Source organism: Tachysurus vachellii, chromosome 3 (genome assembly GCF_030014155.1).
Source record: "Tachysurus vachellii isolate PV-2020 chromosome 3, HZAU_Pvac_v1, whole genome shotgun sequence".
Classification (NCBI taxonomy): domain Eukaryota; kingdom Metazoa; phylum Chordata; class Actinopteri; order Siluriformes; family Bagridae; genus Tachysurus; species Tachysurus vachellii.
In genome coordinates this window covers 26720528-26738861 of record NC_083462.1, presented here as the reverse complement: position 1 = coordinate 26738861, position 18334 = coordinate 26720528, and the positions used below count along the sequence as shown (strand labels likewise).

Sequence of the window (18334 nt, the reverse complement as noted above, 5' to 3'; positions counted from 1 at the left end):
TAATAAAAGAAATGTCTTCTTGTTTTATATATATATATATATATATATATATATGTATATATATATATATATATACATATATATATATATATATATATTACTTGTAGTAAAATCTAGGAAAATCCCAAAACAAAAAACACAAATGGTCCTTAGATGTTAAAACAGTGTGGGATTTGATTAACATTGGTCATTATTTTAATGCTCACACCTGCAGCAGCCCAAATCTCACTGTGTTATCATCCTACAGGCTCTAACTTCCCGCCATCGTACTCTCATCCTTCTGTTCCCTCACCCCAGAGACGGTAGAGAGGGCCAGAGGTTAACATGCTAATAGAGGGTGCTGATTGCTATAAGTGCCTCTCTGGCTCCGGCATCACGGAGGGAAGCGTGCAGCTCGTGTGGCTCGGGACACACACTCCGCACAGCTGTGTTTAGAAACAAGACATTTGGACTTATTCAAAACTGCTCTGGAGGGATCTGCATAGCCATTGATCAAGCAAAATGGAAAGGCCTGAGTTTGACGTTAGGAAGTTGAGCACAATGAAGCACTGCATTTCATTTATCTAGCAATTGCAAACCTGAATTCATTTTAATAGTATGGCGTGTAGCTGGTTTATTTGTCTTTGTTTGATTTCACTCTGTTATTTCTTAGTTTAATGACATAATTTGATCACGGTATTAATTTAATGATATGATTGAACAATATTTCAAATAAGACTGATTGTGTCATCTTTTATAAAAAAAACATGTGAGCAGACATTCTTTCACTGCAGAATTCTGCAGCATTTTCTAGATATTCTTCTGGTTCTTCTGGTCATTTTTCAGACAGGCTTTTGCTGTGACGGACTTTCACGCTGCCCTTTTCCTGCTCAGTCCATTCAGCTGCAGAGATGCTGATGCACACCCACTAATCCTACAGGCCGTGTCAAACATTCAAGTATTTGCTTTCATATTCATCTCAATTTTCATGCCTTGTTTCACTGCTTGTCCGTAAATGTGTGCAGCATGCTGAGTGAATGTTTATGCTTGATGGTAATATCTTTCAAGAACCTTTTTTTTTCCTTCTCGACATCCTTCCACACGTGTAACCTTAAGCTGTACAAACATGTTGGCTTTTTGCAAATGTTTGCAAATATATATTCGTAAAGTAAATGTTTTCTTGACATGGCAAGCACAAATTTTCTTTGCACAACGTTGCTTATTTCGGGTAGGTGGACCTTCGAACTGTCTTTGACTGTAACCTCTGAACACTGCCATCACACTGACTTCATTGAATTCACACCACACTTGATGTATAAATGGTTCAAATGGCTCAACTTAGTAATCACTTACCCCAAAAGAAGTTTTGCTGGCAAGGTGTCACCGAGCTGAAGAGGCTGTTCGATGCCATTGCCACCGCCGTCAGCTGCGCCACAGATAAATTTTGTTTCTCTATGGTTTCGATGACCTTTGAGGCGTCCTCAACTAGGCACACGCATCATGCCAAGAGAAAAAGCGCAAGGGTAAAAACATCCACAAGAATTGCGTTTTCGCATCAACTATTTTCATGACCACAAGTAATGACCAGGTCTGGCTAAAAAAAATGTCCCCTAAACTGGAGAGGATGGAGCCAAACTTTCAGCACTGAGAAGTGCGGTTGAAGCGTACTTACTGACTGGTGCGCTCCTTAAGCCTGAGGCTGACCTGTGACAATTAACCATTTACGTGCTGCTCGGTGCAAAAATTCTGATCGGAACTCCTGTGGTTCTGTGGTTGCTCAGGAGGTGAGCAAAGCCTTCACAAAAACCCAAAACGGCAGAAGCTTTAAAATCTCTCTTTTTTTCCCTCCCTTCAAAAAGCTGTCACTGGAGAGGCAGGGTCACATGCTCGTGACATCACCAGAGCAACAGAAATGAGTGGGCCAGCTTCTTACTGCTGCGGCTTTCTGCGCTCTTTCTCTCTCTCTCTCTCTTTTTCTCCCCCTCTTTCCTGCTCTAGCTCTGTTTTTCTTCTTGCGGAGACGCGTGGTTCGGCAGCTTTTCCTGGCACTCGGGGGGGGGTTTGGGGTGGAGTGGGGGGTGTGGGAGGGTAGAGGGGGTGTTGAGGATGGGTGATGGAGCTCTTCAGCTCCCCTGAGTCATGAGGCTTTGGAGGGGGGCACGAACAATTACCAGCCTCAACCTCCCACGGCATATGGAGCGCAGAAGCGACTGCTTGGTGTTCGCTTTGCTTTTCCTGCCTTGGGCTTTCTTCCACCTACTCCCTCTTTCTGCTTCAAGTACAACAAGGTAGCATGCTGTGGCCTGTAACTGCTGTCATGTCAAAGGTGGGATGAGGACAGCAGTTAGATATGTCTGTTTACTTAGTGCCATGACTCCACTATTAACTTTCCTTCACTTTACTGTTGTTTTTTTTTTCTTTCTTTTCTTCTTCTTTTTTTTTTTTGTGTCAACATTGCACAAAAGACAAGCAGTCTGTGACAGTCTATGACTGCATGTTAGTATGCATGCGTGAGTCTTTGATAATGTGGGTGATTCCTGTAAGAGGCAGTACCTGTAAATCATGCCTGAGCAGTGTGTGTGTGTGTGTGTGTGTGGGGAAACCTGCCACACGTCTAAAGAACCACTATCGGCTCAGGTGACTCATCAGATTCACACGCCACATAAAAATGCAGACTGGGTTGAGGCTCGGGTCTGCTCTGTGATCACGGGTTACAGGTGTTTGTTTAACGCATCCAGGCTTCGAGGCAGAACCTCACCATCGGAATGTAAGGAATGTGTCTCAATATATTTTTTCATCTAGTTTAATTCAGCGAATTAGATTGTGGGATGGTGTAAACAACTTTTAAAGCGTTCTTGGTGGCCTGCGCTTCGTTGCACTTTGCTTTGTAAAGTAATGTTAACTATATTTAAAACAAACTGCCTTTTTTTTTTTTTTTTTTAAATGTATTCTTCGAAAACAGTTTGTAATTTGTATTTACAAGTAAGAACTCATTAGACTGTTTTTCCTGTCACATTTTTATGACGCATAAGTTAAAACGACATGCTCTGTTTTCCCAACACTCAACACACTGTCTGCTTTTAATGATTAAAAATGATCAGTAGCATAAAAATCAGCAATTAACAATCAAGATGAGTCTTGTGAGCCCTGAAGAAACGAAGTTATTCCCGAGACGTTCGTGTTTGTTTTGAAAACCTTCACCACACCCACATTGCAAATATTTCCCATTAATTTGAATATTAGTTTTTTTTCTTACGACCAGGCACTTTATGAGCATGCAATTTCTGGGTGGGACACTTTAACTTCGGGTTAAAAATAAGAGTGCAGTAACAGCCTTCTAACCATTTTCCCTCTGCTGATGTACAGTAGACGTGAGGCGTATTCAACCCTTAGAGCAAATACCCTAGAGCCTACGGAATATAAATTATTTTCAGTCAGGATATACTATAGAAAATAGGATAATATAACAGAGAACAACTGCCCAGATTCTGTATAGAAATTACACAAATATTATATATCTTAAAAAATATTTATTTTTTTCTGTTTTTTCCTTTAATTGTCGTATACCAGTGTTTCATGCGCTGGTTAAAACTGAAATAACTATTATATTTTGGCAATATATTCGGCTTGGCACATCTTGCTTAAAAAATAATAAAAAGAGTTGAGATGAACAGACAGCTAGAGTGATTTATTGTAGCAGGTTATGTCTGTAAAACGCCAGGCAAGTTTACACTCTGGTAGAGTCTGAATTAACATGTTTTTTCTACAAGAAAAATACACCGCTAGTAATAGGATTCTGTTCGCTGGCAGCTCGCTGAGTGCGACTACAAACAGGCATCAGAGTTTAAGGTGGGAATGGACTCGATTCAACAGTCAAGAACTTTTGCAGTCTCGTACAGTTTACCTCAGCCGAGTCCCAGGCACCTCCGTGGCGAGAGAAACTCAAGATGTGAGGTAATATTTCCGCAAGGATGTTTATATTCAACGTGAATTGTTCGGTATGGTCTGTAAGGTATAATTTGAACGAAAGTAGATATTTTTCTTTAGCTGTCCAAGACGAGTCTACATCTTCCAGTGACCTCGAGGGCCTTTCTTGTGGTGTCTCGTCGACTGTTTTTGGAGTTGCAGCTTGGAAGGAAAATAAAATCACCCTCGGAATAGGCAGAGGGGGGAAATGTTTAATATCAAATGGCACACGTACAAGCAAAACACCCATTAAAAATAACTCTCGAGTAGGAGATTAAATCAAATTTTTAAAACACAAAATGAAAGCAGCCAAGGCACAGTGCAATGACATTATTTTGTTAAAGGAGATATTTTAGCTTGGTGGCTTAACCACTGCAAACCCAGGCAAGTTCTCCTTTCTGCCATTTTAATCAAGGACTGCATCCAGGGTAAACACAAGTCTACCTACACAGCAGTTCAAAACACCAGCTTCTCTTGGGAATGGGAGCAATGATTTCCAAGTATTTTTTTTTTCCCTACACACACAATTTTAATTAGCTGGTTAAGAGCGGGGGGGGTCAGATGCTGCATATATGAGTGTCTGCTCAATTCTGTAGCCTATGCTCTTTTTTGACAAAAATGACTGTTTTTGATACAATTATTTGCTCATGTTGGCTGTGTGTGGTATTTAGTCAGTTGAGAGATATTTTCTCGCGTTACTTTTTGCATTGCATCAGCAGAATTTTCCCTTTATTCTTTGAAAGACGAGTCTGTAAGACGACTGACGCTGTGGCTGTGTGATTCAAGCCCATTCCCTATTCACATCACAGTGTACTATTGTTGAAGATCATATTTACTATCCTTGTTCTATTACGCTCTCAACTCTTGCTCACATTGTCACCAGATGCAGTTGCAAAACAGGAGAAGGATTTCATGACGAAACTGACATTATCACTCTCTGTGAATGTAAATGGGTCTATGTGGTTAGATAAATGAACATGTTAGTGAAGCACATGTAAGTAATCCCATACTTCAGGCGGGCCCATGGGGATTTGCAAACAACCTCCATCTGAAGGACACAGTGCACAATATTCCTATTGAAAGACTGCTTTTGAAGGGATGGACGCACAAAAATGCTACTTGATAGACAAGCCTTTTTTATAAAACTGCGATCTACAGTACAGCGTACAATTGGATGAACAAAAAGCGCTCTGTCTTCACAAAAAGTCTTTTGGCTGGGCTTGTATGACAGTTAATTGGCATCCTCACATGATATGACGAGGAGATCGAGATGACTCCCTTTTCAATTTGCCATAATACAATAGTACCCATAACCCATTTCTTTGCCACAGCAAGTAACTTCAGTAAGATGGATGAGCGTATGGATCTTATATTGCTTGGATTTGCCCCAGGAATGTCAAAAAACACCAAGTTCAGCCATTGCATTGCATTAAATAATATCCAGTAATATAAATGATTGCTGAAGGCTTCTGCACTTTATATTGCTTATTGCATTTATTTTGCTTATGAAATACAGTATATATGGAAATAAACATTCTAGCAGACTTGGCATTACAATAGACCAAACATTGGAGCGTAGCTGCTGAGTGAAGGTGTATTGGAAAATGAATTAATATTGGATATGGCCACTAAAATGCTGACTGTAGTTCCTTTGAGAACGTTGTGTACAAATATAGCGTTTTTGTTTTAAAGACATACAAGTGGGTTTCATGAAGGAAAGATGAAAACATCAATCATTAGTTCTAAAAAAAACCCCAAAAACAATCTTTACAGTTAAACTCATTGAGATTCATGCGTTAATGACTTATGTGTTATTGGCAGGTTTTAAAGAGGTACTGAACCTTTTAGAAGTACTGAAACTTTTACAGCCTTATATGTCTGGAAATGCAATAAAAATGTCTCAGAAAATTCACCGTATTGTAAAAATTATATAGAAATTCTTTTTAAAATAAAGGTCATTTCTGTACCACATCCCTTCATCCACGTATGTGTCTAAACAAAACATATGTTTTTCTCATTTCTCAATTTGTCACATGCTGAAATGCAAACACTTTATTGATTTCAGGAACAAATCATTTTTCTGCTTCTATATACTGTATATCTATATTTATATTTAGCAGTAAATGCAGCACAAAACACTTGGGTTTATAGATCACTTCCTTTTTTGTGCTATTGTTCAACACTAGTAAGTATACAACTATTAAACACATTACAGCAATGTTAAGAAAATCTCTTCTTTAATCTATTATTTCGCATTTAAAATGAATTTTTTTTTAAAATTTTCTAACCTTTGTTATGTTTAGAATGTTTCGTTTATGTTACACAATTTTTTTTCCAAACAGCTTTCATATTTTCTTTTAATTCTTTTAATGTCTACTTCATGATGCAAAAATCAGGTCAGTAAATTTGACAGCTAACTAAATTAAATGACATATATTGGTGTTTTGTTCAACTTAGTTGAAACACTGATGTATTTTACTCTTTTTTCAAAGAAGATTCTTTAGAAAAAAACGATTAATACATTTAGATTTGATTTTTAAAGCATCATGTATAACTGCAATCTGTAAAAACAGTAAAATAATTAATTGCCTTGAACCTATTAATGTGCTATGTGCAAAATCATATGTGATTACCTGGTACCAGTGTAAAGACAAGCTAGATCGCTGGCATCATGAAGAACATTTTGGCAGTTATGGGTTGTTTTGATGGGCTTTTGACACATAAAATACATGGTGACATGCTAAACATGCTAAAATGACTAAGTTACATACATGAATATGCGATTTTATAACACCCCCAACCGCATAACCCTAAAAAGCTATTTATTCCATAAAAAGTGTATTTTTTGACCCTCATGCTATTATTGATAGGCATTGCTATAAACTCATAAATATAAATAATATATCATTATTTGCATATTGACTGGGCTGGAATTCCACATATTATTTGCACCTCTTAGTCCAGGATCATCAGTATTAAAGGATTATTTTACAGCTTGTGTAATAGAGAATAATAGAGAATGTGGATACAGACAACTTTCTAATGTTCTAATCTCCATGTAAAGTTAATATTGCCGTTCCCTTTCTAAGAGACTATTTGAAAACAAACAAGCCCACGGTTGAATACTAAAAGTCTAAATTATTTGGCTTTTATAAATTACATAAGCATATTGTTTAAGTTACTTAAAAGTCAAATTGGGTCTTCATGTTCTTGGTAAAAATGCTAGCCATAAAACATGCTGAGGTAAGATAATTTCTCTCACCATTCTTGTTTCATACCATGTAGTTTATGTGTTCAGCTCCGAGGGAACATTATGACATGCAGCAATGCATGACAACTTTTCTAGCTTTAATCATTGTCATCACCAGATAAGTTTATGCCTGAAATTGTGTTATCACTTTGATCTGCATCTCCATCCACATCCTCTTGAGGTAAATGTCACTCACGTCATTTAAACAGGAACCTAATCGTTATCATGAGTGATTACTATCCGCTCTTATATTGCTGTTGAAATAATATTTTAAACCCTGGCACGCAATGAATGATAAAACCACACTTTCAGTAGCTAGCAAGGTTTTTTTGCCATATTTAGGCAGACTGGCCGTGTTTACATCTGTGTTTGTTAAGCTGGCTTTTTACCGAATATGATCTTTGCAGGCAGAAAGACAAGGTTACAATATCGAAATTATTTTTAAAAAAATGTAATCTCTAAACTATTTTGGTGAAATATACACATAAGGTGTTAAAATATTTGACTGTCAGAAATGCCCAGTTTGGCTGAACCTGATTTCTTTTTAAATTTTTTCACATTACAAAGATCCTTAATAAATTAGTCAATAGTTAAAATGCTTGACAGTGTTTAAAAGGCTTTTATCAGAACAGAAGATGATAGATCATCCCTCAAGTCACAAGGAAGACATGCACCGAAATCCTTCTCTGTAAACCGAACTTTCACTGGCGCTTCCCAAACAGTTGGGTCACTAACTGCCTTCACCATCCATTTAAAAATGTACTAATTTAAATGCTTCCAAGTCCCTTTTCATTCTGTACTTCTCCCTAAAAGGCTTTTAGCCTCATGATATTGTTAGTCCCTGACCTATATCATGAGGGTATATTTCTCATGGAGCATTTCTATAAGACCGTCTGCACAGTGCTGTAAATGTTAACCTCAGAATTTTGTCACAATTGCTGTAAAAACCTTTGTAAAATATCGGATAAAGAAGTTCTCAACAATGTTGATCTGTAACATGTGCGCAGTGTCTGATGTGAGGCATTATTTATCTTCAGGGCTTGTTATCAGATGCAGACATAGATTATGAGACAGTGCAGAAGAACACGATTTCTCTGACTTAGTAAAGAGCAATTAAGGAGAAGGAATGTATTTATACTCAAAGAATAGAAGATTTCACAAGGCAGAGACAGAGAGATTTGGAGAAAGACTGCAGTGATTTGCTCAGACTTGTAGGAAATGCTGTGCTGCAATGATTTATGGTAATGGCCTGAAAAGCCCTATTCTGTCGGTTTATATCAACATACACTATGCTTTCACATTCATCTTACATTTATTATTAGAATCTGTTTTATCAATTTAAATCATGTGTACAACTTTTTACTATTAATGTGTGTGTGTGTGTGTGTGTGTGTGTGTGTGTGTGTGTGTGTGTGTGTGTGTGTGTGTGCGCGTGCATGTTTATGTGTGTGTGCGTGGGTATGTGTGTGTGTGTGTGTGTGTCCGTGTTTGTGTGTGTAACAGGATATGGTACCAAAATCCATATTTTATAAACTATTTGGACATTTAGAATTTTCTTATAATGATGTTTGAATGGTTGCAGTTGCTTTCCTTTTATTTCAATTATATTAATAATTTTCTTTTCTTTCAGTGTTTTGCATTAGGGTGTTTCAGATAGGGAGCAATATTTTAATATTTAGGCATTATATTTATATTAATTTTATAATATTTAGCCATAAAAAGCTATTACATAGTGCAGCATCAGCATCAGTTATGTGTGCTAGTAATAGTGTTCATTTCATAGCGTATTAAATTGTTGTGACAATTCATATGTGCTTTTTTTTTGCCTCTGATCCTGAGAACATGAAGACAATTCACTGATTATATCGGTGCATTAGATTTCATTAAATTTGTTTTTATTTCTTTATTTTAAATAAAATACAGATTATCACCGTGATGCAAAGCTAAACCAATAAGCTAAATGATTGAGGGTCAGCCCAGGCTCCAAACTGCTATTTCGTGTATATACAGTACAGTTAAAAGAGTTTTCTCTCCTGGGACACAAAATCTCATTAATGCTACCTCTTTTTTTTTTTTTTGCTGAGAAAAACTTTTATCACTCTTCTGGGTGAAGTCCAGAAAAGGCGAGAGACAATTTCCAATCAAGAAGGTTGGTGCCAAAGCCAATACTGTGTGGATGTAAACCTTCCATCTCACATATTATTACACTTATCCTTGCACTTATCCACCATCACACTGACCTCCATCCCTTATCTTGCACCTACCTCATGGCTTTACATCATGGCTGTGCATGATTGTTCTTTTGGCTGGCCAGGTCACCAGCGTGGCTACAGGTATCATCCTCAAACCTGGCTCCAGGGATTAGTCCAGGTAAACCTAATGTACATGTTACAAGTTAGTGTCTTTGGATTGCTCTTTGTCTGTGGTCTCTCCTCAGATCCATTTGTTACAAGCAACATTGAGATCCTGGTCACAAAGTCACTTGTGTACTTGTGCATTTCACCAAGTCCATTCACAATGAGAAGAACTCGATCCATGAAGGGATATTGTATTACAGGTATAGTATTTATGATGCCAAATAGTCAAATAAATTGTTTAAGGAAACAAAATAATTTGACGTATTAGTGTTTATTTGTTTAATGTTTTCTTAAATAAAGTGGACCAGTCTATAATGGCTCTGTCTCAGTTCTTTTCCTCATGTCAGGACAGCCAAGTTATAAAATATGTGATTTTTCTCTCTCGGCACATCCAGCAGTTCAATTAATCCATCCGTTTCACTATATCTTATACATCTTTTGTCAAAATGAATAAAATATTATAAATAAGAACTCTGAAAAGGAGTTTCCATTATTAGTTTGTTAGACTTAGAAAGAAACAGATTTCTTTGCTCAATAGGGTCTCGGATGCTGAATGTTTGGTGATCAGTGTGTTCTGAATGCCCCCCTTTCAGGCATTTTTTGCCTGTAATGGTGATTTTGGCCTTTGACCAGAACTGTACCTTCAGTATGTAATACTCAAATATTTACCCTGCTGCTATATTGAGATTGAAATACGGGATGATGATTTAATGGGCACAAGAAAGAGACCGCGCTGGTGCCAACAATCCACCGTACTGGTGGTCTGTCTTTACAGGCTCTAAAGTTCACACACTTCAGGACTGTTTTATCACCCTGAGAGGTCATGATTCAACAGTATGCATGACAGTCAGCCAGTGTTGGACTGGATAAGGAAGACGCCTGCAAAGAACAGCCTCCGCTGCTATACTAATAATCATGCTGGTGATAATCATGGATGTCTGAATGTTAGATTTGATTTAGTTTGGATGGAAACATGTTCTACTTTGTAAACATCAGGTAGAGTGGAAAAGAACTCTGAGCAGAATATCAAAAGTGACCTTTCATTTACTGCAATGTCTGTCTGGTCTAAGGCCAAAAAAAATTCCACAAACATATTTGCTTTTTCTATTTACGGACTGTTCCTTAAATAACAGACCTTAATTAATTATGATACTAGACATAAAACAACATTGACTATTGAAAAGATTCTTTTCTCCTCAAACATTTACAACTGTTTCTTTACTCTATAAATATCTCTTTTTTTCCCCCCAGAAATAGACTTAATACTTAATCTGGACTACAAATACATGTATTTTTCCCCCATACACAGACGCAGTGTTTTTGTTTAGCTTTCTCCTAAAATTTCTTGAGCGAATTTCAAAGTTTCCTGTATCAAGTGGCAAGAAACTAAATAAACTGAAGGCTGAAATTATACCATTTGACATCACCTAAGTAACAGATAAGCATATTACTAAATTGCCATTATGTTGATTTTTCTATTAGTTCTATAATACATTAAATTATATGGAATATGATTAAACAACTTTCAGCATATTCATGGATTGTATGTATGATAAAAGAGATTGTATCTTCCAAATGCAGTAAATGTAAATATACAGTACCAGTTGAGACTGGATTGAAATCACTGAAGTCATTAAATGTTAAGTTGTAAAACTGCTCAATGACTTTAAATACTCTGATCAGTTCAAATACTCCATCTGACATTTAGTCATTTAAAGTGATTACTCAAGACACAGAAGAAGACATCACTGAAGAACCTGAGCACTTCTGTCTTCAGTTTGCACTCGTGTCACTGTTAATGTTAATGGGTGGCTCTTTTGTTGAAAACCCTTTGAGTAGAAAACTCATATTCCTGGATTGCTTGCTTTGGACGTGTAAGAGCAAACCTTGCAGGACTATGGACTCCGGATGCAGTGTCCATTTCAAACAAACCTCCATTATAACTAACCTTTCAAGAAAACGTGTTATTTTATTCTCTTTAACATTTTCCCACTTTTATGATTACGCTTGTGTGTGGTCAGTAAGGCAGAGCTGACATACCTCTGTGATTCTCCTCAGAGAACGGTGAAATAGCCTACAATGCCTGGGTGGTCATAATGAATGGCATTTGACATTTAGAATGGTTTGTATTTATGGTAATTTATTACATCATTTGTTCTTCTTTGTGTAGTTTCTCTTTCAGTGGATACGCTAACATCAGTGGTTTTAATGTTTTGGTACATGTCTTGCACTTAATCATTTAGTAACGCTGAATATTTCATGGGTCAGATGTACAGGGAGCAGCAGCTCTCAGTAGTAGTAGGGTGCAGCCTTTTTTCTCATAAAAGTTGACACTTCCAAGTACCTCATCAGCATTCTGTTTGAGTTGTGTGAATGACGATGACTTCTCCTAAGGCTGAAGCGACGCAGATTTATATACGAGTTTATATATTCTCTGTTTCTTAGTTGTAGCATTAAAAATTGCTGACATTGTTGATATGTTTAGTTTATCATTACATTTATCTAGAGAAGCTGCTTTAGTACATTACATTTATCTAGAGAAGCTGCTTTAACGCATACAAGAGCATCGCATTACTGCATATACTTTCAGTGTTTATTGTGAGCAGAACAACTTCATAACCAAAGAAAAGCCATAGAATTTGAATGCTTTCAGATGTTAAATACTGAAATTGCTACTGAAAGCATAATGGACCAAGGCAGCTCAGTCATTATTAACTGTAATTTCTGAGGAAAAGGACATAATAAAACACTTGAGTGGAACTAATAGTGAATTAGCTGAGCAAATTGTGTGAACTTTGTTTCAAATCAAATCATTCAAGCCAGAGTTTTTTTTTTTTTTTTTTTAAGACAAAGCTTTCTCAAAGCAATTAAAGAAAATGAATGTTCGAAAAAGTGAAGATGACATCAGTAATTACAGAAAAGATAAGGCAGGGATGATGATAAATGTGTCCTTGATGCATAAAACACATTTATATTCATGACAGATGTTCTGAGCTATTTGGAATAGAAAGTTTACACAAAATTACTTTATCGTCTTTGGAACAGGTTTCGGGAAAAAAATGTGTTCATGATTATTTGTATGAAAATACATGACACTCTCTTTCACACTGTCACAAAAGAAATATACTGCTAAATTTTACATAAAGAAGGAAATTATGTTGTAATCCCTGCAAAGTATTCAGACAGACATTAAGATTCATTGGGGTTCTTTAATGCCTATATTTTCCAGCTCACATATGGTTTCGGTGCTGTAGTTCTGACTACACTGTTGGCTGATGAGAGGGAGTGCTATCTCTGAGCTCTCTGTAAACCAGTGGAATCATTGGCTAATGCGAGTAATCAGGTCCAGACTGCAGGCCACGTGTCTCTGGTCTTATTGCAGACCTCCCAGACCTGAACGGGGATTAGCATCTCAACCACACGCTGTCCTCACTCTCCTTTGATTTATGATTGTGCATTTGATGATATGATACTCACTTGTAAACCATTAGTCACGTAAAATGCAGACATTATAATGAATTATAATGCACAAGATGGTATGACTTCAGGAAGCTTTATTAAAACTTCAGCCTTATCAATGCCGGTGCGAAACTTTGTGCGTCGGAACATCTTACAAGTCCGAAGTATAAACCCTGGGTACATGATATGATTATTTAGTGAGGCAGTAAATCTTAGCTCAAAGCAATGTAGATATGACTTGCAGATGTCACTGAGATGTTTCCTTTAACTGGCAGCAGACTACTGAGTAAGTGTTGATTGCTGAGAAAATGAATGATTTATGTGATTGTGATATGAAGATCGTTTGAACGTTAGGCTTAGAAGTCATTTCATTTTCACTGCTTAAGCCCTTCTCTACTTCTTTTTTTTTCCAGCTGTGGAAATTACTGATTTTAGCTTCTGTTGCATAAATTAAATGAAAAATCTTTGCTCAGAGTTCCTCATTTTGATGTTTATTTTGCTTTATAGTGTTTATGTTTGCAATTTATCAGTCCTTGTGATAATATTAACTTTCATGTTTTTGTTAGAAATGTACAGTATAATTGTTAAATTACTAAGACAGTACCAGCGTTGCATAAGACGAGTTCAGACGGTTCTGTGTTGTAGCTGCATGCTGTTAATTCAGCAATTTCCAGACCTGTTATGTTACTAGGCAATAAGTTATGGGAAATCGATGGAGGTTTAATTCCAGCTTTTCCCAAATAAATAAAATTAATTTTATTGAAAGGGCCATTAACAACATTAAGCCACTTTGCTTGCAATCTAGAAGTCTGCTTGTTCTTTTTCAAAGAAAAAAAAACATTTCAACTTTTTTTGTGTGTGATTAATTAAGCTTGCTACCTTCTAATATGAAAACTCTGGAAATTATATTTCTACATCTTTAAATGAACTAAAGCCATTAAAAAAGGCTGATTCGGTTACACATGATAAAGTGTCTTGAAAAAAAACCCAAATTGTTCATCTGGATGTGACCAGCTACACGCAACGGTTAAAAACAGAAGCGAATGTTTACTTTAAAACGCTGTTGATGCATACTTTCAGCATTGCAAACTGTGATCATATCCTGTTATTGAACGAACACTGTCTTCACTGCATTGTGACAGATGAAGTGAAGTTCTGTTTGCTTGCTGGTTATTGGGCAGTATGTTTAGTCATATACTGGGTCGAAGGACACTTAAGTACTACCTGATGTTAGTGGTATTACATGTGGACATAGTGGGGTTTTTTAGGCGTGCCTCAAAATGGATGCGCAATAATTTTGCAGTTCACTGTGGTATTCTGATTGTATACTGTTGGAATGTACTATTCTATTTTTATGTGGCTCTGCTTGCTATTGGACCACTTATCACATCGCTACATAGCCAAACTGTTACAGATTGCGTTTGCCAGGGTTCGAGCATTAAAACGGTTAGTTAAACCTCTTTTGAGTCCTGAATCATACTTTCTGAGCTGCATCAGTGATCCAGTGGTTTCCAATTTCATGAAAGAATGTTAAATATCTCTTTATTTTTTATAAGATTTCTTGACCTCTTTTGATACAGTTAGTGCAGATGTGTGTGTGTGTGTGTGTGTGTGTGTGTGTGTGTGTGTGTGTGTGTGTCTGCTCTTTATATCCCACATGAGCTAAATATTTTAAAACATAGCAAATAAGCTATATGTCTGTAGCTTGGGGTACCAGTAGCATGAACAAAATGTTCACATGTTCACGTCCCGGACTGAGCAACGGTGTTTATTTTTCTGGACAGAGCACATTTATGGAATTTCAGCATTAACTGACAGTCTTCAAAATATTTATGAAAATGACACCAAAACATCATAGACTTCAAAAAGTGTCTATCATTATTAATGCCAGGCTGTGTTTCCACACTTTGGTTGTTGACCTTTGTCAGTCCTGCCAGACTGTACTTTTTCAACAGAACATGACAGGAATATTCTGCCACATGCACATCATTTATACTAATTCAAGCACTGAAATAATTCCGTAATTGACAAATGTGGAGCCCGTAGAGTCTCAGACCCCAGTCTAAGCTACACTTGCATCAATCTTCATTCATTTTATATTTCTTTGCTGTGATTTGCTTACATATGTTGTATATTAAATTGATGTCTTCAGGGTTTCGGATTTAAGGGTGTGTGGAACCAAGGATTATAAAGTGGCACCAGACTTTGATTTGGAAAATGGAGATTTAAACAGGAAATATTGTAATGAAGTGCAGTTTTATAACTAAGCAGAGTTGAAATCATATATTTTATATTACCGATACCGATACTAGGGAAAAATAGGACGAGTGAGTATAGTGGCATATTTCGAGTTGTTTTGACAGTGCTGTATGGATTATTGTTTATTCATTTTGTTATTCTTTGTCAAATTAGTGGAAAGATTGATTAAGGGACCTATAATTTAAAGGCTGTTCTCCTTCCTTAATTATTGATTTCATTTCAAACAAAGTTGCTTTGCAGAGTGGAATTAGTTTAAATGTGCCCTTTTTTCCCCCAAAATATCTGTCATCTTGAATATATGTAAACGTTTAAGACACAGAAGCCTTTGCGGGGCTACGAGGAATACGGCTTCAATAAACCTAAGTGTCAAGTATGCTTGATTTATTTGAAGTGGAGGGGAAGAGTTTAATATGAGACATGTGTTTCTAATAGATAGTTGATGTTTGAACCGATAAATTGCTCGAGGATATAAAATGTCTGTAAAGCAGGCAGCTAGAGATTTGCAAGTAATGTTGCACAGAGACGAACTGTTTCCTATCATTTTTTTCTGTAGTTAATTATTAGTTATTCTTTAGGTTCATATTTAGAGCACACTTCAGTTTTTGCTTCAAATACGTGTTGCTAACAAATAACTAATGAATCTTCATAATCTTCCTGGATCTGAACACTTTCTCTGCATCCTTTCTAATAAGACAGTATTAGGGCAATGAGAGACAAGGCAGTTTTGCTCGATGTTTTGCTATAGTGCACCAGAACAGGGCAACAGGTTCATCTACGTGTGTGTGAATGAGGTAACTTAGGTAATGACACTACGGGGTGTAGCTCCTGTATCTCCTTAGTCTGTGATTACAGTTCTGTGAAAGACAGGATTAGATATCCAATGGTGCACAATGACTGTCTTTGAGGCTCAGGATTGAGAGTAATATGTAGAATTTCTTTGTGAAATCATCAAATGTAAGCTGGAGGAAATATATGCGTGAGTTTCCTTCGCGATCAATAAAGTATCTGTCTATCTATCTGTCTGTCTATCTGTCTGTCTGTCTGTCTGTCTGTCCATCCCACCATCTATCTATCTATCTATCTATCTATCTATCTATCTATCTATCTATCTATCTATCTATCTATCTATCTATCTATCTATCTATCTGTCTGTCTGTCTATCTATCTGTCTGTCTGTCTGTCCATCCCGCCATCTATCTATCTATCTATCTATCTATCTATCTATCTATCTATCTATCTATCTATCTATCTATCTATCTATCTATCTATCCATCTATCTATCTGTCTGACTGTCTGTCTGTCTGTCTGTCTGTCCATTCATCTATCTATCTATCTATAGAATATAGAAGTATAGAAGTGTAACACATACTGTACAGTAGGATTGTTGTTTTTTGCACCATATTGGTATGGAGTGAAATGCTGAAATGTCTGTATTCAGGAAAAATAAAAAAACACATTAATACAGTCACTATATAAAGCCAATTAAACTGATTTAATTAATTGTGTGACGCAAGGACATTAAAGATTTCTAGAGTTTTTCTTTGCCCTTATGTAGTGGAATACATTCCATGTGTAATACAATCATCCCCAGTATGTTTCTGCTTCTGAGGGCAAATTTAGTTTTATTTCCTGCTGTGAAAAGGATTTTCTTTTAGATTCTTTCAGATGATTTGGTAAATTTAAAAACATTATATTTCTTGAACAAAACGGCTGTTTAAAAGATAGTTGGAGGATGCACCTTGCCTATTAAAGGTTTTTAGATATACATATTTAGATTAAATGTCTTTACAGTTGTGTTCATTTGAACATTTCTGGTGAAAAAAAAAATAGGGAGGAAAAGCTAAACACATTAAATTTCGTCTTTGGTGGCTGGTTCACATCCTGTCTGTTTCTTGTATTTATTCACAATAAATGTGTTCCTTTTTAAAGTATTGTAGTTAAATGTCACTCTTTAAGAAACCACACAAGTTTAATGCCATTTTGCTTTTTTTTTTTTTTTTTTTTTGCTTTTTTTTTGTTGTTGTTGTTGTATTTTTTAATCCCTTTCCCAAAGTCTTTTAATTAGTCTCTTCATGTGCCTTCATATGTGGTTTCCTACATCTTTGTTCAGTCATCAGGAAGTAATTCATCACCTGCTAATTGAAACACAATCCTTACAGAGAATTCTTTACTGTTTAAGCCATACGATTCTCAGTGACAGACGGACCGTGTGAACGTACCGCTCACTCGCACCTACTGATAGATCATGAAATGTCAACTGACATTAAGATCTGTGTCCTTATTTTTAGACTGTGATTGTTTCAGTTTTCTAACATCCCATCCTCAGATCTACTCAGATCACTTACCTGTTCCACAATAGGAGATTAGCACATTCCTTCTGCTGCTTACTACTTTCATACCCATCATACACAAGCTGGGCATGTTCAGACTTCTCTGTGTTCTTAGTTCTGAAGCCATCTCAACCCTTTAATGTCTGAGTATGTGTTTATGCTATTGCAGTCTGTCAAATTAGCCCATGGGCTTTGTCAGCATTCCTAATGCTTGATGCATTATCATCCCACATCAGTGCAAAGTCCTTTATTCAAATAACACAACAGTCTCACTGCATCTTTCTGAGCTGGAGTAAAGTAAACCGAGAGCATCTATAAATAAATATATCTACATTTACACTCATGTAAATGTTATATGCTTTGAGTTATTATCCAGAGAAGTAAACGGTTAACACCGTAGTAATTGGAATACCATTATGCTTAGTGTGTACTGTTTAATACACACCACACATATACTACATCAATTGTATAATTGTATATGTCTCATTCATTTGTTGTCAGCAGCAAAAATTATTCAAGTAATTTTATTCCAACTTTATACTCGAGAACAATTTCAGGAAATTTATATCTTATTTAAGTGTAATTAATAGATTTAGAAATCTTAATAATGTCTCCATGAAAAACATCTTTTTTTTTGCCTTATGTTGTCATGGACAATGTAATCCTCTTGGCACAATTTCTTTTTCTTTTTAATTTAACTACAGGTCTATTCAAACCATTAGTTTCAAGCCAAT

The 18334-nt window shown here is 36.4% G+C and overlaps 1 protein-coding gene across 1 annotated transcript in view; it reads right to left on the bottom strand.

Moving 5' to 3' along the window:
• The window catches only part of runx2b (RUNX family transcription factor 2b), a 29975-nt gene extending 28201 nt beyond the window's left edge, over positions 1–1774 (bottom strand). Inside the window, exons 1-2 of the mRNA XM_060866514.1 lie at positions 1652–1774; positions 1333–1464 (exon numbers count right to left, since the gene is read on the bottom strand). Coding sequence (XP_060722497.1) covers positions 1333–1464; positions 1652–1700 — 181 coding nt within the window. The 5' untranslated portion in view covers positions 1701–1774. The remainder of the gene's footprint in view (positions 1–1332; positions 1465–1651) is intronic.
• Between the last annotated feature and the right edge of the window lie 16560 nt (positions 1775–18334).